The 25,142-nt window shown below is 38.9% G+C and overlaps 1 protein-coding gene across 1 annotated transcript in view; it reads left to right on the forward strand.

Annotated features, from left to right (window-relative positions):
* GALNTL6 (polypeptide N-acetylgalactosaminyltransferase like 6) overlaps positions 1–25,142 on the forward strand; it is a 377,013-nt gene that overhangs the window by 322,065 nt on the left and 29,806 nt on the right. Inside the window, exons 7-8 of the mRNA XM_059845667.1 lie at positions 14,850–14,967; positions 22,258–22,365. Of these exons, the coding sequence (XP_059701650.1) occupies positions 14,850–14,967; positions 22,258–22,365 (226 nt within the window). The remainder of the gene's footprint in view (positions 1–14,849; positions 14,968–22,257; positions 22,366–25,142) is intronic.

Genomic DNA, 25,142 nt, shown 5'->3' on the forward strand with positions numbered 1-25,142 from the left:
TCAGCTGATGGATACAGTTTTATTATCTTAAAAAGTGGTGGAAAATACATTTCAGCTTTCTGTTTGCAGGCCTTATAGGAAAAAAAAAAGGCCAACAGGATATTTACACTGAAGCAAGGAGAAAGGGCAGTATCATACCAGGTGACTCGCTTGGCTGGTTACAACAAAAACAGTTCAAATGTGGAACTTCTGATCCCTGAAGATAAATTTCAAACCATTATTAATGAAATAATTTTAAGTGGAAAAGATGCTCAGAGAAAAGTGCATGCAAATATTTTATAAGCCTAAGAAATAAGCTGATTTTAACAAGGAAAGTGTTTTGAATTTGAGATCTCTGAATGTAAATGTCAGTGTTATTGCAAATAAATGAAAAGAATCAGAAACGCTGGCATGAAGTCAAATGTTTTGTTAGAGTTCTTTTGTTTTATCGTTGTCAGATGTAAGCTTGATGCCTGAGTAAAACATCCTTCAGGACTGATTTAAAGCCAAATTAGCCAACCATCCATATTAGTTACCTGCCGGAGTGATGTCAGAGTTGGCTCCATGCACACTCCAGCTGGTGCTCTCCAAATGAAATACTGAGTGTCATCAATCTGAGGGCACCTTGCAGACACACTTTCCTGCCCTGAAGGTAGGGCTACCACACTCTGGTAGTAACCACCACAAGAAGAGGAGGTGAGCTGGGGAAAGGTTGTTTGAGATGAAGGTTGTGTTCTCTGTGGCTTCCCCAGATTCTTCCAGAACTGGAGTGATTGTGTGACTCTGATTTCAAGCGCCCAGAAACCTGCAGATCTGGGGCATCATTGCAGGTACCAGTGATACTCCTGGGAAAAGGTGGGCATGTTCTTCTGGGTCTCAGAAGCAGCCTAAAATTCAGCATGCTCTCAGGAGCTCTCTGTCATGTACAGCTGACGGAGGGATTACCCCTGTGATTGGTAAATCTGATCTAGTGTGAGGAGGAAGATTTGTGTGGTGTGTAAGGTTACATAAGTTTGCTAAGAAGTTTTGGGACAGGCAAGAGACAGGTTCATTGACTCACTCTGGATAAGGGAAGAAGGGAAAACAGAAGGATGATAGTAGATTCTATAGAATACTTAATCTGTGTTTAAACCACCTAATTCAGGAGTGGTTGTGGTGGCATTGGGTTGATGGTTAGACTAGGTGATCATGAAGGGCTCTTCAAATCTTGATGATTCTGTGATTTTGTAATCATGAAGAAGTACATAAGGCTCTTTTTGATCATGAATCAAAAATTTGTAGAAGTGCTAAATAATGTACTTTAAGTTATCTAAAATGTAAGAAAAAATATTAATATGGGCTTGTCAGGAAGTGACCCTGTCACAAAACTGTAATTTCCTTTTTGATGGGGGATGTGGTGCCATGAAACACAGGGCTAAAATGAGCTCCCTGCCACCAGGTCTGAGCGAGGATACCCCTGCTGTGGGACAGTCTGTCACACTGGTGGCTTGGTGCTGCCTCTGTGCTTTACAATACCCACCTCCAGGAGCCATGTAAACTCAACAAAGCCACTGCACTCAGGAAAATTGTCTTGTGTTCTAGTGCTTGAGTGAATTCAGCAGTTCGAGGAAGATAAAGCTGTTGTTCTGTGGGGATAAGGCCACACACCTGCAGGCTGTAGCAGGGAGGGTTAGAGGAGTGAGCAGTGAGTCCTCTCCCTTTGGGAACAGCAAGACATTGGATACCTTTAGCAGTATTAGGAACTTGGCTATTTAAAAGAATAGGGAGGCAGTCAATGTGACCTCCATTCCAGGCTTTTCCTGTTGCCATTATTGCTTTCTCCTAAACTTGGTACAGTGTGGATACACCTTTGTCATCTTTATCTTTCATCAGATGACCACAACAGGCTGTGAAGTTGCTGTCAAAGAGTAGCTCTGAATGGTTTGATGTTAAACTGGGAGATTGTCTCAAATATTGGTTCAGGTCCCTGAGGGGAATGGCTCTACAGAACCACACATCCTAGTGTGGTTCTTCATTAATTATGTGAATTACAAATTCAGGGGCTTACAATCTTTGAGAAGATAGTCAAAATGCAGTGTTGTTTGGTCCTGGCAAATTGAAGAAATAATTAGAAGGAACTAATTCAGCCCTAAAAAGCAAAGAGTGCCACTGCTGAGGAGAAATTTAAAGCATGAATGCAAATAGCTCATTAGTCAGCACTGTGACAACAAAGGGTGAAGGTGTTATATTGTTAAATAAAGTTCCATTTTCATCGTGTGATGTGTTAACATCCATAAAAGTTGCAGGTAGATATTCCATTTTGCGTATCTGTCATGGACACATTGCCATGTCCAGATTTGCCCACCGTATCTGGGGACCGTGGAATAGTCATTTGGGGACTCCAGAGCAACTTCAGAACAGAGAGAACTGAGAGAGAGAGGATACTGTATCTTTCTGATATGGAATAAAAGTAATTAAAAAGAGGATAGTGTTGAGTTGTTCCAATGGAGACTAGGGCAGGTTTTTCACAGTTGTAGCATTGTTCCCCCTGTGTTTATTTACTGAAGTTTGCATCAGGCAAAGGCAGTCTGTGATGTGGTCAAGGAGAAAACTTTGGCCTAAAGTTCATCAGCCCTTAATATTTTACAGAGGAATATATAAAACTTCAGTGGCAGTGGTGGTTTACTTGTGCACAGTTAATATTTTTGCTATGAAAATTGCATTTCCACAGACAAAAAAAAAAGTGCTTAGTGATTTGCTGAACTCTCCAGCTCAGTCGAGGGACTTAATTTAGGAACTGAGATGGAGGGAGGAGTATTTTTAATTCACTGATGTACTTCATTTATGTGTTTGTTACCTAAGAGGGAAACAATAATGAAATCTTTTGTGATAAAGTCAGTTTGAAAGGCTTACAATAACAGAGAATGTTTAACTTGAAAAGGTTTTATTTTAAGATTTATAATACTGTAAAGCAGTTCAAAGAAAAATGCAAACAATATATTCAAAGTTAACATTTGGGGCATGTGTGAAATAATATTTCAAAAAAATTGTTTTCACTGTAGGCTCCTATATAATAGCACTAAAAATGTATTATAGGTCAGTATAAAGGCTCAGCTAGAGTGGTTTAGTGACTGGGGAAAGACCTTCTCATGTATCAGTTTCTAAACAAACATATTTTTTGCAAGAATTTATATTTCAAAGGATTGTTTACATCAGCAGACAAGACATCCACTTCCTGAAAATGGATTATTTCCGTGTTCTACTACTTACTGCAATAGATTGTATGCTGACTGCTTATTAGAAAATATATTTAAAAGATCTTACATTAGTCTCTACCTAGAGTACAAATTAGCTGTGCTTCTTCAGTAGAACTGTAGCTGGGAAACTGAACACAAAATCTTTCATGCGAGAAAAAAAATGTTCTTGATTATATTCCTTTCTCTGAAAGAGGAACTTTTTATTACATACATTATTTGTCAAGAATATGATACATATTTCTAGCTGCATACTTGGCTGTTGGCTTTTGTCTTGATAATGAAATACATACACACATGCTCTGAATGGATCATGACAGTGGAGTGAACTTCATTATTCCACAGAGTGGTGAAGGAATATTGGCTCGCTTGAGTGGTGTTCATCATGTGGACACCATTGCTCATGGCAACGGGAGTTTGTGGAGAATGACATTATTCATTTGGAGTTTTGCCTGGCAGCCATCCCTATTGTTAGTGCAGAGCAAATAATGTGATGATCTTGAAGGACTACTAGGAATACATACATGGATCTTGTGCTCACATCTACTGGGAAGTTTCAGAGTTGTTCAATTTAGTGAAACAAAAATAGGAAGACTTTTTTCACTGTCTCCTAGTTTTCTTCTTAGTCATCACTTCAGATGGCACCTGTCTATAATTAGAGTCTGTCCTACAGCAGACAGGGTGTGTCTTTGGAAACCCCAAACAGGTGGTGCGTCTCTTGCATCCATTTCTCTCTGATTTCTTAAATCTTCCAGAAAGTGAAATCAAGTCTCAAGGTGAATCCCTCCCCTGTGACGGAGGAAGAGGAAGGTTGCTTTGTTTGTTGCTTCTGCACGGGGATTTGGAGTATGTGGAGTTTTCTCCTTGGAAAACACAGGTGTATAAACCACTCCTAGATTAATGGCAAGGGATCTAAAGGGTATTGGTACAGACAGGGTGATGTATGGAGGAAGAAAACTGCTAATGCAGAGCATGCTGTGTCAGATTTGCTTGAAGCTGTTCTTCCTGCTCTGAAAAGAGAAGCAATGAAGACAAAATGCTGACCTCTGTGAAGCTCATTCTTCTTCTCAGAAAATGTACTTAGTCTTTCTTTCTTGCTATTATTCTTTGTCAAGAAATTGTACCTTCCAGGCAGAGCAGATTTCAGCCTCTAGGAATAGCTTCACCAGCAAATGATTGAAAGATATTGTCAGAAATCCACTTCACCTAAGCCCAAAACACTGTTTAGTTGTGACCATTTTACTTTTCTGCCTCTGTAGAGATTAAACCTCATCACTAATAAAAAAACTAAGTTATGAATGGAGTTCTTTTACTAGTATTTGAAAGCAGATTTTTTCCCTTTGGCTTGTTTGCTTTCCCACCTGCTCCAAATATTATTTGTAATGGAATAACGTCCTGTGTAATTATGGTGGAAACATGGTTCTGCTTTTAAGTATAGTTATGAGGAGAAAATATTTGTAGATTTCTGTTTCACTTTGTCTTAATTTATAAGAATAGCATGTTATGTATAGCCTCAGAATTAAAGCTTCAAATGCAACTCTGTCAATGTTAATGATTTCAGTCTTTGACCTGCAGTTCTGTGTTTCATAATGTACTTATTTGTGTTTTGCAATTTGTATTTTAATTGCCTGTCAAAGAAGGTTCATGCATTACATTCTTCCTTTAAATCTTTCATTAGGTTTTTTTTTTCCTTGTCAGCAGAACATGGCTGAATGTTACAGCAGCTGCTTTACAGCCATAACTCTCCAGTCTTACTGCTGGTAATGACAGCCAACAATTTACTGTGTGCATTAAGTTAGGTTCTGTGTTGTTATACAGCTGAAGTTTTTAGGAAAATATTTTCACAAATGTAGGACACTAAATGTCAGACTGACCTAATTACTATTCTTCTCTACACTTGCTATGGGCTTTCTTCTCTTCTGCTAGCTGGAGATGAGTGGTTTGAAAATGTTTTCTCTAGCAAAACATTCAGATATATTATCTTGGTCTTTATGGCATCATAGTTTTCCTTTCTGCTTAGCTGGTAGTGAGGGATTATTTTTGTTTGCAAAACTGTCAAGAGTGGAACCTGCTGGTGCAATCCATGCTCCTCAGTTGACACCAGCAGGAGAGAAAAGCATCCCCTGAGAGTTTTTCAAGGAACCTGGCAAAAAAAGTTTCCTAGGCAGAGAGTTGGGGAATGAGCTGTAGGACATGATTGAAGCCAAGTATTCAGGAGAATCGGATCAAGAGATCAAAAAGAAAGTTTATAGTGACAGTATAGGCAGTATAGATTGCTGTCCTTTGGAGGTGTACAGATTTTATTCAGTTAGCATTATCTTTGCTGACCCTGGCCACCAGATAACAGATGACAATCTCAAAGACCAAGGGTAGATTACTGCAGCATAAACAGAGGTGTTGTAAGTGTCTGTGGGGCTAAAGTCATGTCCCATGGTGAGAAGTTTAGGACAGATGGAGTTTGTCTCCTTGGGGGAAATAGGTCTGGGGCCTGAAGTCCATCTGTGTGCTGGCAGCAAGTCAGGGTTGGCAGCAGCACCTGAGCCTGTCACAGATTCGATGCGCAACCCCAGGGACAGCCTCCACCTTTGAGGCCAAGAAGCTGGGGAAGAGTGAGGACTCAAGGCCTTAAAGTGGACCCTGAGTCATCTTTGAATCTGCATTTGAATTATGTCTCAGAGGAGCTAAGAAACCCAATGAATGAGAAGCACTGAGCACTCTTTGTGTAGTCTGTAAAATGATAACAGTATTGCCAATTCCTCCTATGAATACCATCTACTTAATGAGATTATCTGTCAGTAATGATCTAGATGGTACAGACCCCATTTCTTTGAGGTGTGGATGTGGCCAGTGATGGAGATCAAGTGAAATTACAGTTCCAGTGGGGTCAGTAGCTGCTATTTCTAACAAAGATGTTTTTGATTGTTTGTGATGAAGAATTTGCTTCTTCCGTTGTGTTTTTTGTGTTGGTTTTTGATGGGTTTGCAGATGGTTCTTTTGTAACCTCTTAACAATAAAGCCTATCTAGGTTAGATTTGCTTGGTTGGAGCACGTTGCTAATAATGCCAAGGTTGTGGGTTTGATCCCTCTACAGGCCATTTACCTGTGGATCCCTTTCAATCCAGAAGATTCTGTGGTCTTCTCAGCACTTAGAAGAGTTCTTATTACTGTTCAGCTTACCTTCCTGCCACTTCAGGATTTGATACACCTTTTTTTGGGCTTTCTAATGTAATTTTGAAGTAATAGGATTGTCTCTAGCGCTTTTTTTTTAATTATTTGGGCATGGATTTCCCAAATCAATTTCTCCAAATCTTGAGATGTTTCTTAAAACAATCATAACACTTTTTTTCCCCCATATATTATTAGTCTAGATAAATGCAAAAGAATATTTTTTTCTGGAAGCAAGTTTTCTGGAGCAGGTGTCTTGGGGTTTGAGTTAATGCAGTTACATTGCTTATATGTTATTTTTTTCAGTTCTCAGTTTTTTATTGCAGTATTTTCCTTATAGATATCTACAGGTTAGGGTGACCCTTCTTGATCCATGTGCTGTTACATGGCAGGCAGTGGGACAGTGCTGGCACAGGAGTATCTGGGCTGTGTGAGCATCTGGATCCAGGAGGGGAAAAGCTTGCAAGGCAGCTGCAGTCTCTGTTGGTGAGTCACCTAAAAGCCAGCAATGTGCCCAGTCCAGCCTGAGGCCATATCATCTCCAGTTATCCTGCTTTTGAATTACTCCCAAAGGTGCTAGCTGTTCTTAGAGATGTATCCTATACAGCTAGAAGATGATTTCCGTGTGCAACCTCCTTGGGTGAAGGAGGTTGGTTGTCTCACTTGCACTGTGTAGGAATTCTCGTTCCCAACTCTGAGATCAGTATGGTTTGCTCAGCAGTTTCCACTACGGCCTGTGTAAATCAGCAGAGCCCCATGGCAAACTGATTAGCTGTATTTGCCTTCAAAGTCAGGTGCAGAGTTCACATACTTAGCTTGATTTCACTGCAGTTGATAATAAACCAGGAAGGTTCATTTCTCTGGTTTTCCACAGCCTGTCCATCTTTACAACATCAAATTAAAAGTAGATGCTGTCATTGGATAATCAAGTGCTCAACCTCATCAGTTTTCAGCTCCTTCATGCTCCATTGAGAAGTACTTTCCAGTGGTTTTTCTGTCAGTTCTATACTTGAAAAACTTCTTTCAGTGCTTCACAGTTTTTACAAGAAAATATTCTTGTGCCTCTGGTGCAGACTAGGAGAAATCTAATGCCTGGATCCCCATTACCCTTCATAACAGGGTAACACAGCAAATTATAGAGCTTTAATAAATAGCAATGATGCATCTAGGAGAACATTTCCATAATCCTGGAATACCTTTGGCTGCATATTAGCCTCTTCAGGCATAATTTTTTTTTTGCCTTTTTAAAACTTAACATTCATGAAATCTTTGACCACTGGCAAATGGATGAGCTGCTTTTTGTAGCAATGGCACAGCTACAAAGCTGTGCCAAGCTCCAGCCTCCCCCCCTCCAACCTCCCCCCCTGTCAGCATAGAATCTTTTCAGGCTTCTGCATTAATCCCCAAAGACAGACATAAATGAAATATTAAAATTACCTTTTGTCCCCACTTCTCTGCTTGTGTTTGAAGCAGCATTTGTGCATAAGGGTGGAGTGGGGGCACTTGCTGACAGTACTGTGGAAGAACTGATCAAAGGAATAACATTCATCCACATCCTCAACTCCATGGCAGATCACAGTCATATCATTAACTGTGTGTCTCATCTGGTTAGCCTAGTGTGAGAGCTCTGTCTGCTTGAGTCAGAGTCACCAGGGGCAGTCTGTGGGACCCTGAAGAAAAGCCAATTCCATCAGGATGCTAGGCAGCAGTATTTTTCAAGGCTTTGCTAAAAAATCAGAAGGTTATTGTAACTATACTTCCACTTATTCAAAATCTTTGCAACTCAGAAATGTTCTGGAGACGACCTTCACTAACTCTTCAGTCTGATCTGGTGTGTGAACAATGGCAGGAACAGAAAAGAAAAACCACTGAAACTCCAGGTTCTTTAATACTAATCCTTCTCATTTGCCCACCTGAATCAGTTTCATGGTGCACAAAAAAAGCCAGAGCCTGAAATACTGCAGGACATCCAGAACAAGCAAAAGCTTCTCTTTTGTGTGGAGGTTATGGTGGTGATGGCAATTCAGCTGCCTTGATGGTCTTTTTTCCCAGTCCCCAACTGCTACTAATATGCACATGGGGCTGTACAGTCACATGTAGTGTATTTATTAGAAGGGCTTCTTCTCCTCACTGGTCATTCTTAAAACCACCCAAGCTGCGGGGTGTACACCCTATGTACAAAGCTATTTTGGGTGGGCTGTCCTGTCTTTAAATCCACTTTAATCTGCAATAAGTACATAATGGTTTAGAGTTGTAGAAAATATAGGGCTAGAGTAATCCAAATACCTTAGTCAAAATCATCTGTAACTTTTAACAGCAGACTCCTAACTGATTGGATTTGTAAACTAGGAATCTGCTTTGGGAGGACAGAGTCTGAATTAAAGGACTATTTTGAAAATAAGAACCTATTTTCAGGCCAGTGGTGATGTTTCAAAAGGAATCATTTATTATCTTTAATGAAATTGAAAATTTCTCCTTGAGTTTAAACTTTGCTTATGATGCTATGCTGGGCTTAATTAAATCAATAAAGCAAAAGTAAGCCCTGGAAGATAATTTTTCTGGTTTATATCTCTCCGTCTAAGGAGGGGAAGAAAACATTGTGTAGCAATTCTGTTCAGATACTGCCCCCATATGTTCTGAGAGAATTTCCTCGAAGATAGTGATGAACTGTTGTTATTCACAGAAACATAGAATCAAAGTTCAGCAAGAGCCAGGAAACCTGAATTTCCTATTTTAGAGACAGTTGATACCATTTTACCTCCAATTTATCTTTATTTCTGCATTTAATTTTCAAAGATTATAAATTCAAGGGATAACTATGAATGCAGATAAATCCATCAATATGAAAAGGTGCTAAACTGACAGAGTTGTTTCAAATTGTGTTTAGAGGTTGTTTTTGTTTTCTCATGCAGTTCTTACTTCGCACTAACAGATTGAAGGATTTTTTTACTGCTGTTGACCCCCACGTGTCCAGGATCATGGCATGAATGTGGCTCAGCTGAGGGGCTGCTCTCAGCTCTGCTTTCTTGCTTTTGCAGCACTCAGGCCTCAGCCTTGTGAGACTGCTTGTGTATTAGATTTGTCTCTTTAGCATGACTTCCAGCTGTTCATTTGCTCCTCGGTTTTATCCTTCTGAGCGCCGTTGCCTGCAGGACATTTCCAGAAACTTTCTTTTACTTTTCCCTTCAGGATGCTCATTTGTGCTGACCCACCTCCTTAGTTTGAATGCTGTAGATCTTCTCTAACAATAATTCAGGCAGATTTCTCTTGGATTATGAGAGGTAATTATGGGAAGGGGAAGCCCTTCCTTCAGAGTCTTCAATCTCTACCCAGCTCACCTCTTTTTCATTAATTTTCTAAATATGAGAGAAAAGGTTAAAAGGGCCTCATCACCCACATAAGGAATCATTGCTTTTTTACAATACAATTTTTTAATGAAGTTTAGCAATGTGGTAAGAAAAACAAGAATGTATGATGAAATTACAGTGGAAACTTCTATAAACTGGAAGTCAAGGACTTTTAGGGGTTTCTTTGTAGCTGACTCTCCACAGCTTTCTGGCTCGCCATTTGAAGAATGGAGTTTTATCTTAATATTTCCCAAACAAAAGGGGAGTTTAAAAATTGAATGTGATTATAGAGAGACTTGGAAGTTGAGTTTAACACAACTTGGCCACTACCTGTTTCAGCAAATGATCATTTGACCTGGTAGTTTACATACATTTATCTAGGATAAAAGTTGTTCAGAAAAAGGGACACTTGAGTTAAAAAAGAAAGAGTAACTGCCGTAGGCTAATGTTACAGAGACAGATTTTACTTTCTGAATGTTGATGATTTTATAAACATTGAAATGTGTCATGTTGTTAGAATGGATAAAAGGTAAAACAATGCCTTACAGAAATATTAAATGTAAAAGAGTTGGTGCATTTAAAAAATACATTTTAATTATATTTTCTTAGAGAATTAAGTATATAAAGTATTCCACTTTTTTTTTTTTTATGTCTTGAGAAATTCACAAAGCCTTATCAATATTCATTCAGCTACTTTGACATCTTTTACTATGCACAGCATAGAAACTGCCTTTAGGTGGAGCAACCACTAAATTTTTAGTTTTGTCATTTACTTTCTTAATCTACATCACATCCTTGCCATCTGCTCAACTCCTCTCAATTTCAGTTTGGTTTACTTCTGCATTCACTTCCCTGAGTAGCCAAGACTGTCACTAACCGTACACATACATAAATTTTAATTTTCAGGTTTTTTCAAACTTTTATTTAGGATTAGTGTCAGCTTCTGCTATTTGCTTTGAGAAGCTTTGATACAGTATCAGGACTCACTGCAGACAGAAGGTGGAGCAGCCACCAGTGAAACAAGGTAAAGGAATTTATTCCCCGTCCTGAGGTGCCTTCATTGGTATCCCTAGGGTGAAGGGACGCTTCTTGCTTAACAAGACATTGAAATTATTAATAAAAATGCAAAAGCCTAGCTCAAAGCTGCATTCAGTAGGTCACCAGTCATTTCTGGCGCTGCCGCTGTGCCAGGAGCAACATGGCCCCTTTCCTCCTTTTCCATTACATCCCTGATGCCACAAGGTCAGTAGGACCTAGTCCTGATTTCTGTTGCGGGCTATTCGCCTTGGTTTTGTATAATGTGCCAGTGGGTTTGGCACTCAAGGTCACTTTGTCTGATGTGTCCTGCACGAGATGGACTCCTCTCTCCAGCATTCATCCACCTCTGGTCTGTAGTTCAGCACAGAGCCTTCAGTCAGTGTGGGTTATACAGAGGGGAGCAGAGTGCAATATGTGCCATTCCATGGATTCAATTATAATGGCCAAGTTTCAGCTGTTTCGGGCAGGTGGTTCCTATCAGCGTACCTACTGTGCACGTCATCCAGCACAAGTGCTTTCCCATTTTCATTTCCCTCCTTTTCATTCTGCAGGCTGTCAGAGCTTCTCTTCCCTTTTCACAAATCCTTTAGTTCCACTCTGTCTATCACTCTTGCAGTGTAATGGTTCTAAGCCCTGCTATGCATTTCGCTTCTTTGTAACACGCCACATTTGTTTCTATTGCAAGTAGCTTCACACTCCTTTGAAGTTCATGTCATTTTTCTCTTACCTTGAAAATTCATAGGTGAAATTATCTCCTTCCTTCCTCTGCATGTTAATTGCAAGCAGTTATAAAAATCTTTGCTGGCTACAGTTTGAGCTACTGCTACACTTTTTTTTTGTGCAGTTTTGTGTTTCTAAGCTATCTTTTCCCATTAAGCATTTGCTTGCCTTTTTCTCAGTCTATATTTTTTTGCAAAGCAAGTTTTGTGGGGTTTTATGCTCTAACTGAATCAAATTCTTTTTCTATCTCAGCAGAGCTATCTTTGACCAGTTGGTCAAAGTTGGTCCATTTTTCAATCAGCTAGCTTTTACTTCCAATATTGTTTTTTCATGTATGTTCAGTGAGTCTGTGCAGTAGTTTTCAGGTGGAAGGATTTTTACAAATATTTTTTAAGTTTAGCAACTTTACCCTTCCAGCTTTTCTGATGTTTTAGGAGCCTTTGTCCTTTTAATGTTTTGACCATAAGCACTTTATAGCTTTCCACTGTAATTACTCACATAATATTGTGCTATTATAGCTCAAGTCTGATTGTTTAAGCGTCTGAGTAGGACATTTCATGAAAAAAATTACTCCTACAAACATAGCTTTGTACTTGACATTTCTGTACAGAAGCCACTAAACAAGAGAATAATTCTTCTCCTTTGGGCTCAGTGCAGTTCTTTTATCTGTGTAAGTGATCCTATTGATACATAAGGACTTTTCATATCAGCCATGATTGCAAGACTGGATTCTTCCCTTCATATTTTGGAGACAATTTAGGCCTGTTCAGCAGTAGCTGCTTGTGGCATGGAGTGGAATTCATGCTGTGCCAAGCACTCCATTTCACACAGCTTATTACTAATTCCACTCTAATGAAAACCAAAAGGCCATCCTGCTTTTCTTCTTCATTGCTCTTCCTACAAAATAACAAATGTCAGAACATCTTGTGGAACAGGAATTAATGGGGTAACATTACATTCAATTTCTTCACTTTTGTTTTTAAGGAAATGCAAAAATTATGGGTTTGCTATGGTTCCAGTCATTAGGTAGTTTTGTTAATTGCAATAAATGTTCTGAACTTTCACGTCTAAAGAACAAGGGGTTTCGTTACTCAGGATTTATCACTGGAAAAATCTATCTATTCAAATATCATTTGTAAGTACTTGCAAATTATTTTGGATTTTTAAGTCTCTGATTTTTTTATCTTCCATCTGATTTACCTGCGGCAATTGCCTTTTTTATAGGCCATTCACTGTACTGAGAGAAATGCTTAGGAAAGATATTGTATCTATGAGAACTAGAGAAATCCTGCATTTTCCCAATGATTTCTGGGACTACATTTCTTCTGTCAGTAGCAATTTAGTTATAAGCATTCTCATTGTAAGTCCTTCTTTATAAAAGGACATTATGTTTTGATCGTTTAAAACCTGGAGTCAAAAAGGACATGTTGTAATTAGATTTACTTTGGTAGGGATTGAAAATGTATTGTACTAGTCAGAATCCTTAGGGGAAGGTTCCTAAAAAAATTTCTGTTTAATTTATTCATATGTGGAAATACAGTCAATATTGAAATATGAAATGTCAATAAAAGTAAAAAAGTATTAGCATTCAGTGTATGTTACACTGCACAGCCTTGCCTGTTTGGATTTTTTTTGCAAAGCTTTGTTTCTCAAAGCTTCTATGTGCTTTTAAAAAAGTGATCTCTAAAGGAAAATGAAATTAGTCTGTAAGAGTCATGAAAATGGGTAGTTTATTTTTTTTTTAAGTTACCATATAGAAGTGAAAAGAAAATTATCCATAATGTTTCTCATTACCATGAATGCAAATGAGGGGATAATTTTCTAACATTCATGTGTGGGATTCACTGGCTGCCTGATGGTGGCAGAGACCACTCAGCTGTTTGCTTGCTATTTTATTGTCTCTACTGCCTTGGATAAAATACAAATCTGAAATACAGCAATCTAAAAAGTATTAAGGCAGAGAAAATATGGCAGAATATTCTATTAACATGATGTCCTCTTCAATAAACTTCTAACTTATGCATGGATTCCTGAAATATTTACCAGTCCCAAGTTCACTGCCAAATCCTAAACCAGTGGCAAAGGGGGAAGTTTTTATTTTCCAGTCAGGCCTTCCAGGATGATACCATCTGCTCCCATAGCCCCAAACAAACCACCAACAGTAATTCAAAACAAAATGGCCTAGGATGGAATAATTTTTCCTTGGAGCTTTATTGCTACAAGACACAGGGCACAGGACCCAGTTTGATGTCAGCTCTCTGCTAAGGAAACATTGCCTGGAAGCTATCCAGGTCTCCCATAGCTTTGTCTTTTCATCTCTCTCTGACCAGCCATCAGCATGAATGTGTTCCTTCTGGCCTCTTGCTGTAAAACTCATAAGCCTGATGTTGATCTGCATTGATGGAATTGCATAGTGGGGTTGGACTTTCTTAAGCATGTGGTTTCCCTCCTGTTCAGCATAGATGCCTTTGTATTCCCTTTCCACCACAACTTCAAGGAATAAGTTGAAGAGAAACGTTTGAATTCTGAAAGCTGACAATGCATTTACTGCATTAGAAATATGGTCTTCTTGATACTGAAAGAAAATGAAAAGAGAAAGTGCTTGTTTTTCAGTACAAAATTCCTGCTTATAAATTTACAATATGTTTTTGTCATTATTCTCTAACAATAGCTTTAAATATCTAATTTCTTTTCTATATTGTCTGTGAAAAAGACTGAGTTAATTTTAAAAAATGTCACATATTTATTAATGGAATAAATGGAAACATGGAAAGCATAGCTAATTATTTGCCTATAAGTCACATTACCACTGTGAGACGCACTTGAGGAATTCTAAGTGTTTAGGAAAGCAGATGTTTAACTCACAACAGCTTCTTTTCAGCCGTCCTCTTTCACCTTTCTGGCTTTCTCAAGCCAGCACATATGAGACTGAAATTAATTGAAAACTTTTGCTCACTTTCAAATGCACATTACTTCACATGGAGTACTGAGACTCATTAAGTACTTTGGCAGTTTTCCAGAGTCCCTTTCTTTCTCTGTTACTTAGCAACAAACAGAACTTTTGGGGAGGCTATGGGTTTTTTGGGCTTGGTTTTGTTGGGATTTTTTTTTAATATGTCTACCATTCTCTAGATCTACCACATTGCCTGTTTCTCATATAGAGCCTCTTTTTTGGATTAATAAAGGTAAATATTGTTTGATTACACTACTATCATCTATGTTTATCTATGCCTTTCATAGCTTCACAATTCAAACAAACATTCCTACAAACACACCCAGAGGGCACACACACACACACATACACACACACACACACACACACACACACGCCAAACATCTTCATTATTGTTTGTGTTGCTTTATTCAGGTCTCCTGTAATGGCTGGAGGTCTGTTTGCGGTTAACCGGAAATGGTTTTGGGAGCTGGGAGGCTATGATCCAGGATTAGAAATATGGGGAGGAGAGCAGTATGAAATCTCCTTCAAGGTAAGTCATTGAGCCTCTTTATAGAATACTTCCTTGCTGGTGTTATCACAATGCTTTCGTTCATCTGGACTACTGTCTTTTTTAACTAAAATTAATTTAATACAATGCTTCTTTTCATTAGGAATTCTCACAGTGCCATAAGCAAATGTTCCAGAATCCATACAAAAATCACACTGAGTGTAGCTCCCTCTGAAAACATGTAGCTTACCACTGTCAAAGAATGAAGTTCCACCTTTTCCTTCTTTTCAAGTCTTCTCCACTTACCTTCATTCAGATGCTGTGTTTGTGCTCAAGTGTTGAGCTCAGTTCAACAAGCCAACAGAGAACTAATCCAGCAAAAAAGAAAATTTAATAATTTTTCTGTCCAGATCAACAAGTTTAATCATCTCTGGGAATAGGGTCCCCTGTAATCAGCTCAAGAAAATGGGTGGAAATAAAGAAAGTCATAGGAAGAAAGACTCCTTCCAATAGCAGTGGATCACTAGAGCAGCTCAGCTGCCATGAGCTGTTGTCTGCAGGCCAACTGTTCCAAAGCAAACTTTTTAAAATTGCATTTAGATTATTGTAATGACGTATGGGGAGTTTTCAAGTGCTCAGGTTATGTGCAATCAGCCATGTTATAGTATACCTTCATATCCTGTATGTGGACATGTGTATTGAAATCAATTACTTGGCTTTTACATGTAGAGCTGAAAGTCTAGTTCCTTTCTACATGTAAGACAGGCATTTTTATTAGTTTGCTGAGGACTAACATGTCTAATTTTGAAAACTGAGTTTGTTTTCCAGTATACCCAAGGACATAAAAATTTTACCTCATGGTCTCTACGTGCAAAGTTTTAAGAGGGCTTGATAGAGTTTCCTGATTTAGATTATTTGAGGCAAATGTATTTGGATAAAGCTTGGAACTGAAATTGCAATTCAAATTTAGCTCCAGGATCTTTCCAGCCTACTTCCAAACTCTGTGAGTGTAAAGCTCTTTAAATAAATATAGCATGTCAGCCATGACTAATATCAGATATCTTGCAGCTGAGTTTCAGCTGCAATTAAAACAATGCTGAGGCCATTCTGTTGAATGAAATGTACAGTGTCACCCAGCACTGGTTTTCCAGGCTGTCTTTACAGGAGCTCCAAGAACTGCATAATGTTTTGCATTAACTGGCTTACTCTCGTGTTTCTCCAAATCGTTTTTATACCTCAGGAAAATAAAACAGGAAGGCAGGGGAAACTCAATATCTAGACTGTGTGTTTAGAATATATTGATTTACCTTCTGTCCATTTAGATTTTTTCAGAGGCAAATATAAGTAGTTACTTGTAGCTGTCACAATGGACTCTGACAGGTCACCCATGATCTTATTATCCTATTTCAAATATTCCTTTTTTTCATCATCGCAAAGAATATACTTGTTGTTCTCTCCAGACTTTGTATAGAAGCCATGGTAACTCAACTGGAAATTGAGATACCAGATTGTCCCAGTGTGTTTTGTTCTAGTGAGAGATTTTTTTTTTTTTTTGGAGGCAGCTGTGGCACACTATGTCTCATTTCTGTCATATCTCTGAATCTATCTTATTAGTATATAATAACCTTAGGGTCCTTGTCCTTTCTTACTAGTGTTAAAAGAAGAAAAAAGTGGTCTTTAGAAATGACTGCCAAATAGGAGTAAATTCCTATTGGAAGAATTCAAGAGATGTAAATTTTTAAAAAAGGATTGCTGTTTGGTTTGGAATAACAAAAAATTGGAAAAATATCACAGAGGTGGAAGAGACAAACAGAAAGAACTGAGGTTTATTATGTCAGAATCACTACAATCAGCTTGGGAAAGGTTTCTGCTTCAGTAGATTCTACTGTAGCTATAGATTAAGTTATCTTAAAACTTATTAAATGAGGACAAGTTGGCCAGACAGTTCAATTTACCAGCTCTGTTGAGAAAACGTGCTAAGATAGTGGACTTGCAAATTGTTCTAAAGTCAGTGAAGGTCTGTGAAGAAGCCAAACAACCAGACTGGTTCAGCTTCCTTGGCTTCACTTGAGAGAACCTAGAGATGACAATTTACTCTTTCTTAGAGCATCCACGTCTATGCCTGTCGACATGTTGTTGGACAGGTGCTGTGTGTTGATGCCACATCTTACTTTAATTTGCTTGGCAAATAATTATTTGGAGTACTCTGAATGGTGACACAGCCACAAACTGTCTCAAAATATGACCTCTTCATTAAATAGTTTCTTACATTAAATTTTACATAAGAAAGTGTTCAGGATTTTAATTTTTGGCAACATCAGGGTCCTTTTTTTTTTTAATTAAAAAGGTGTATGACATCTTGATGACAGTACTCTATGGTGTGTGCTAGACTTGTGAAAGCTGGCAAAGCACTGGAGCTCACCTGATTAATAGCATCTCTTCACAATAACAAGGAAAGCCACTATTTGGGAAATCCTAGGTTTAAATCTGTTAGAGAGGCACAGTTTATGTAGTAATTACTCCTACACAGAGTAGCAAAACATGCTAAATGTCCTGTGTTTCCTGACGACCTTTGTGGTTGACCTTGGCTGTTTGCCAGGCACCCAGCAAAGCTGCTCTAACACCCCCCTCCTCATGCGAGTAAGGGAAAGGAAATACAACAAAAGGCTCCTGGATCAAGTAGAGGGAGAGATCACTCTTCAGTGATATGGGGAAACGTGACCTGAACTGGGGAAAAAATATTTTATTACCGATCAAGTCAGAGTAGGGCAATGAGAAATAAACCCAAATTTTAAAACACTTTCCCCCACCCTTTCTTTCTGCTCAACTTCACTCCCTATTTTCTCCTCTACCTCACTCTCAGGGAAATGGGAAATGGGGACTACAGTCAGTTCTACTATGCAGTTCATCATGTGTTGTCTCTGCTGCTCCTTCCTCGCTAGGGAGAGAACTCCTCACACTCTTAACCTGCTCCAGCATGAGGTCCTCCAGGGGGAGCAGGTCCTCTGTGATCTCTGCTCCACCACGAACCTTCCAGGAACTGCAGGGGCACAACTGTCTCACCATGGTTTTCACCACAGGCTGCAAGAGAATCTCTGCTCTAGCACCTGGAGCTCCTCCTCCCCCTCCTTCTTCCCTGACCTTGATTTCTGCAGAGCTGGTGCTCTCACATATTGTCACTCCTCTCTCTGGCTAAAGTTGCCCAGGAATTTTTCCCTCTTCTTTAATCTGTCATCCCAGAGGCACTACCACCATCGCTGATGGCCTTGGACAGGGGCATGTCCATCCTGGAGCCAACTGGCATTGGCCCTCTTGAACCTGAGGGAAACTTCTGGCAGCTTCTCTCAGAAGCCACCTCTATTGCCCCCCTGCTACCAAAACCTGGACATGAAAACTCAGTGCAATCCTTTGCACTGGACATTCCTTAGGCATCGTAAATCATACCTTAACAAAAATGCTAGCGGTGATTCCCTAGCCTCTTGAAGGTAGTGATCTGTATCTACAGTTGTTTTATCCTTATCCATGCCAATACATTTTTCAAATTCTCTTCACCCCTGTTTTCCAAAACACACCTCCAAGTTCATTAATCCCTTTAATTATCATCATAATCACTATTAATTCCCTCCACAGCTGTCAATCTTGGCAGGAGATAGGGAGTGGAGAAGCATTACCACTTGTTAGCGCAGTTGTAATCTATATGAAGGACTGACAAATCTGGAATATTGCCAGTTTTCTCAGAATTTTAGAGGTGCTGGTGAGTATTATTGAAATACCCACAGTCATCAGTTCCCAGTTTACATGGTACAGTTTTAATATTTCCTGACAGGAAATCTCACTTCACCTCCAGTAAATGGTTTTGCAATTTGCGGACCCATTGACTGTAGATTTGCAGTCAGTGATCCTATTTTTCAATTTTTTTTTCATTTAGAGGAACATTCTCACTGTGTGTAAAAGTTCACTGGAAAATATTGTTCTTTCTCCTTTTCTACAACTGCCAACTCAGTTCTTTTGACTTGTATTTCAAGAAGAGTGGCTGAAAAATCTCGTAACATTTTTATATTCTTATTTTCTACAAGTTTGTCAGCCCGTCTGTTGTAATACATTTCTTCTTTTTGTAGTCCATCCCTCTTGCACAATATGAAGAGCACTGAGTTGTTGCCTTTGCATGAAATACTTTATATTCCTTTTCCACCAGTTTACAGTTTGTATTTTCCCTTCATTTCAATGTCTCTCACTGTTGTCGGTCTTGTTACTCACTCTCAGCAGCAGTTTATTTCTCAATTAGTTTTGAAGCCTAATCCAAGGTCCATTCAGTGCACTCTAAATCCTTTGCATAATTTGCTTATGTTTATGTTCCTTTTCCCCAGCAGCACATCCTCCACTGCTCAAAAATCATGGGTCTCTTACTACAGTAATTATGAGTACAGTGTAGCATATGGATTGGAATCTCAGTCTTGCATGCACAGTATTTATATTTTCCAGGTAGTTTCCAGGCTGGATCACTCATAAACCAGAGAGATAAGGTGGGGGAATCACAAGAGAAGGCAGAATTCAATTTAAAAGACAAAGAAGTAATGTGAAAAGAGAGTGATTCACCCAAAATCCCACAGGAGCTGTAGAGCAGAGCCAAAAAATACATCTGTGGCATCTAAACTCCAGTCAGGAACAAAGCCACATAACCACAGCTTAATTTCTTTCAAAGCTTGTGTTAATACCTGCTTTTTGCTTTCAACCATCCCTATAAAGTGTTTTGCAACATTCTGTTGGAAGGAGCCATATAAAGATAAATTGTGAGATAGTCTCTAGTTGACACATAAACTACTCTTTTGATCTTTCCAAGCTGGAATTGTATTATTTTGGTTTCATCTTTGTTTTTTATACCTCAGCTGCAGACCAGATTCATTGCTTTTGTAAGAAGGAGACATTAACGATCCTGAGAGTTTCATTGCTTCTGATATAATTTTGCCAAATGTTCCACACCACCTGAGTTTCTTTCATGGTATACTGGAGGTCTGTAATACTTAACACAGAAGTCATTCTCCAATTTCTTGTATTTAGTGCGTGTGACATAAAAATGCACATTTTAAAGACAAAGTTGCCAGAATTGATCTTCTCAGGAAAGTATAAAAAATGCTTTTAATACCATTCTGAAGCTGAAAGATAAACAGGAACAGCTGCTAAATATCCTTCAAGGCAGCCCAAGATTCATTTCAATTACCCTGCACAGCATACCTCAGGTGCAGCACAGCATTTTCAGGTTTTATATCTATCAAATATAAGCCTAACACAGTGTTATTTCCTGCCACTTGTTATTGCCTCAGCATATCTGACTGAGGTTTCTTTCTTTTTTTTTTTTTCCTGTTATGCTACTGCTTTAGAGGAAATGCAGCTCTCATTGCCTCAGTTTGCCTATATGTATAAGTGTGTGTGTATATATATATATGTATGTATAAATGTAATTTCTGCTTTCTTGTCTTTTAAATTTTTGCTGGGGCTGACCTTTGAGTCACACTTCTGTGCTGTCCATTCTTCAAAGGCTAGGAAGCCTTGATTAATCACAGTAATAATTTGTCTAGCCTTTGAAATGACACCTCCATTTAAAAAACAAGAACAAATAGTAAACATAGGTCTGCACTTTCATTGGTGCACTGGGTTGTTTGAAAGCAGGCACAGAAAGAAAATTCCCACTTAAAAAAAGTACAAATAAAGTAACATGCAAAGGAAATATTATTAGAAAAGTAAATGCCATTATTTTAATACTCTTGCTTTTATGTTATTTTGCTATGTTTATGCATGTTTTCCAGTGAATTTGCTGTCATGAGATGAAACAGGTGAGGATTTCAAGGTATATATAAGTAAGAGGCAGATTTTACAAAATGGTTTTTTTAATGAAAATGATCCTTGTGTCCGCATGGCATGACTTCTTGCAAGATTGCTCTGGGTGGTATTAAGCTATTTTGGCATGGAGCAGAGCATTCATTTGAGTCTCCATTCCCAGTCTACCAGTTAGCTTCCTCCTTAAGAAGGACGATGCTTACTAGGAGAGTAAATGACATGTCCAGAGGCACCTACCCAGAGCTCCTATGCCTTAGTCAGTTCTGTAATGGCAGGTAGTAAGCAGCAGCTTCCTGAGTAGCTCTCAACTCTATTCAACTGTACATTTCGTCCATGGAATTTAAGGACAAAGCCCCACTTTCACTGGTTTCAAGCCTTCCTTAGACATTTACATTAGTGTACTTAGGTTTGGTCTGTAATGAGATTAGATCCTCAAACATTTCATTATCAGGTCTCAGTTGGATGCCGTGGCTGTAAGGGCTGATACACAAATAATCCGTAAGAAGCAGCTACCTAAATCACTTTGTAATTCAAGACTTCACTCTAACCCCTATTTTCAGCATTCAGAGTATAAATAGCACAGTCAGTCAGGGGCTGGATTCCAGGACCAGGCAGATAAACCCACTATAACACAAACAGGCAAGCACAATGAAAGTGGCCAAACTTATACTCTCTTCCAACCCAAAGTATACTCTTCTCTTCTCTTCTCTTCTCTTCTCTTCTCTTCTCTTCTCTTCTCTTCTCTTCTCTTCTCTTCTCTTCTCTTCTCTTCTCTTCTCTTCTCTTCTCTTCTCTTCTCTCCTCTCCTCTCCTCTCCTCTCCTCTCCTCTCCTCTCCTCTCCTCTCCTCTCCTCTCCTCTCCTCTCCTCTCCTCTCCTCTCCTCTCCTCTCCTCTCCTCTCCTCTCCTCTCCTCTCCTCTCCTCTCCTCTCCTCTCCTCTCCTCTCCTCTCCTCTCCTCTCCTCTCCTCTCCTCTCCTCTCCTCTCCTCTCCTCTCCTCTCCTCTCCTCTCCTCTCCTCTCCTCTCCTCTCCTCTCCTCTCCTCTCCTCTCCTCTCCTCTCCTCTCCTCTCCTCTCCTCTCCTCCCTTCCCCTTCCCCTTCCCCTTCCCCTTCCCCTTCCCCTTCCCCTTCCCCTTCCCCTTCCCCTTCCCCTTCCCCTTCCCCTTCCCCTTCCCCTTCCCCTTCCCCTTCCCCTTCCCCTTCCCCTTCCCCTTCCCCTTCCCCTTCCCCTTCCCCTTCCCCTTCTTTCTATTTCTATTTTATTTATATACACTTTAAAAAATTTTTAACATACTCTGCTTTTGCAGAGTGAGGTTCTGGGTGGGAGAGTCTGCCACGTTACCATATATCAGTTACCAGCATGCCAAGAAGACTACCATGACTGTGGGAGCACACAATGATGTGATTTTTTCACATGCACGTTAGTTAAAATATGCTTTTTTTGCCTCATTTGTTTCCAGGAATCATTCTTTCACTTGCTTTCTGTCTGCTTTCCAGGTGTGGATGTGTGGAGGTGGCATGTATGATGTTCCATGCTCTCGAGTTGGACATATCTATAGAAAGTACGTCCCGTATAAAGTCCCTTCTGGAACCAGCCTTGCACGGGTGAGTAATTGGGTCTTGCTGTTTTTCATTTTCATTCATTATCAGTCTCTTCATTCCTTGTGAACCAGTTTCCAGTAAACTATTAAAATGGAAAATGAATGTTTCTTTATTTTTCTGAAATGAGATGTGCAATTACTGCAGTTATCCTGCCTTTCAGAGATAAGATTGCTAAGAATAAAATGGAAGCTTAAAATTACAGAGTTGGACGTCTCGGCACAGAAGCACGTTTCGTGCTGATTCAAAAGAACCTAGGAATAACCTAAGGCTTGTGGTTCTCAAATTGCACAGTGTTGTCAGTCATAGTTTTTGTAAGCAGGACCAATTTGAATGCACATTTTCTTATCAGTCAGCAGAACTGGCAGAATCTCATGGAAGGGATGTTTTCTAAGGCAAAGGGACTGAGTAACAATTATTTGAGTGACTGTCTGATTATTGTGTAAAATTTGGTTGTGGAATACAGCCAGCTTGGAGCTGTGAGAGTGAGAAATTACAAGACCTCTAGACATTTCTCAAAGACTACTGAACACATTCATATCCATGAGGGGCTTTTTGCTCAAGAGAAAATGCTCTGTAACTTTCTGGAGATGTTCACAGGATGTCAAAAGATGGGAGATGAGGGGCACAGATGTAGCTTCCAGGAAGACACTGGTATTTATTCATGCTTGAGTTTAATCTTCTCTGGTTTAGAGGATTTTTTTTTTTAATAATAAAATGGCATTAATATTAAAGTCTGCATATTGCCATAGGGTAATACTTTATGAATCACAGTTTTTTCTTAATAATGAAAATGTGGTATGAATAAAAGAATGAATTTCTTGCTTTAAGGGGAAGATATTCTCGGTTTCAGCACCGCAGGACCAGGCTTGCTGTACTAACTGTAGCAGAAAAAGGAGGCTGCCTGTGCTGCCTGCCTGCCAGCTGGCTAGACAGAAAGAAGAATTTGCATTAAGAGGACATCAGTATAGACACCATGGCACACAATTCAGTAATGGAATTAGTGGTGGGGGCAAAAACTGTATTGACTAAATTGTAAGATTAATATCTTCTCCAAGTATAGCTCTGTGTCCTGTCAGAATTGCCCTATCCAGATTTTTGGACTGCATGAATTAAACTGCTTCATTTATGATATTCTCTGCAAAAAAATCTCACACACAACTGGAAATAAGAAATTAAAACCTCAGTCTCTGTTTTATTCTGTCACAGAACATAGTATCTCATTAGAAAATATGGTGTCTCATGCACTCCCTGTAGGAGCAAAATACAGTAATTTCTATCTGTGCTACTGGCATCTTGCACAGTTCTGTGTTGAACTGGCTTTCATGGTGGCACTCTGAAAGCCTACAACCATCAGGTAGCCACAGCCTGCAGCCTCCCTGTACTATTTATTTTAGCTTGATTTCAATAAATCATTTATGAAATATTACCAAAAAAACAAATTTCCAGTTATAAATCTGATATCTCTGCCCATGCATAGACTTTTCAACAGATAGATTACCTTATAACCTGTCAGAAAAGATCTAGTGGTGGGTCTTATCCTTCCATTCAAAAATGGGTAGTTATTTCTGTGTTGTGGCAGTCCAGAACATGATGCTTAGGTAAATTTGTGACATACAGTTATCACTAAAAGAAACTTTGAATTCTAAGATTCACAGCTTCTTTCCAGTACAGTATTCTTTCCATTGCATCAAGGCTAACAAGAGCATAAGAGCATCTGTATGTTTTGGTGTTTTGGGCTATTTCGATAACTAGGCAAGAACGAGAATTTTGACCTTGACCCATCATATTGTTTGTAATTTTAAATCTAAAAATATACTCTTTCGGTCATCCTTGCCAGAAAAAGAAAATCAAGGACAGGTTAATTTTCAGTGTGTCAGCCCCAAATGGAGCTGTTAGCGAAAATAATATTAGGCAAATATCCACAGGAGTGGCCTGGATATTTCAACAATCTTTGCTTTATCCTCCAAATGTTATATTATCCAAAGATTGTAATCTACGCTTTATGAGTTTTTTTAATCAAAAATTTCCTTCTAGTTCAAATATATAATGAGTAACTCACTCAAGAATATCTGGAAATATCATCCCCACTGACAAAAGCAGTACTTTTCACTACTAAGCAGTTTCCACAATGGTTTTTACTAAATCCTTTTCTATCTTCTGCTGTTTAAAGAAGCGTGCTGGAGATGCAGTTTACAAAGGAATGAGCCCTAGAAAGCCCAGCTCTGATTTTATAAATGATTGCAAGAGACCTCTGTTAATCAAGGGAAAGTAGCCGAAAGTAGTCAGTGTTAAATTTTCAGGCAATTGCACATAAAGAAATATTAATAGGCATGCAGATATCAACACTGCTTCCACTTTTTAACCTGGAAGCATCACATAATTATTCATTCATTCCAAACCTGTAAATCTCTGCACAAAACTGCAGTAAATAATAATTAATTTCTCCCGTTTGTTTTAGGTAAGGCATGTTTAGAATGTAAACCCCCAGGTCCTAAAAACTGCTGAATTGTTTTACTGGATTATTTTAGTTGATTTTTGTATTTCTGATTGTTGCCTCCCTTTTAACAATTCCAACTAAGCCATTTACTTTTAGTGAGTTACCTATGAAATTGGACTGCAGAATATTCTTAGCATTTTCTTCTAGGTGTATCTCAAGATATTATTTATTTTCTTTAGTTTTCTATTTGCTTTTGGGGGATTTTTTTATTCCTACTTGTGGTTCTATAAAAGTTGTAAGAAATATATCAATAAAATCTCACCGTTTCATAGGATTTGCAGAG

The sequence above is a fragment of the Haemorhous mexicanus genome, chromosome 4 (genome assembly GCF_027477595.1).
Source record: "Haemorhous mexicanus isolate bHaeMex1 chromosome 4, bHaeMex1.pri, whole genome shotgun sequence".
Taxonomy (NCBI): domain Eukaryota; kingdom Metazoa; phylum Chordata; class Aves; order Passeriformes; family Fringillidae; genus Haemorhous; species Haemorhous mexicanus.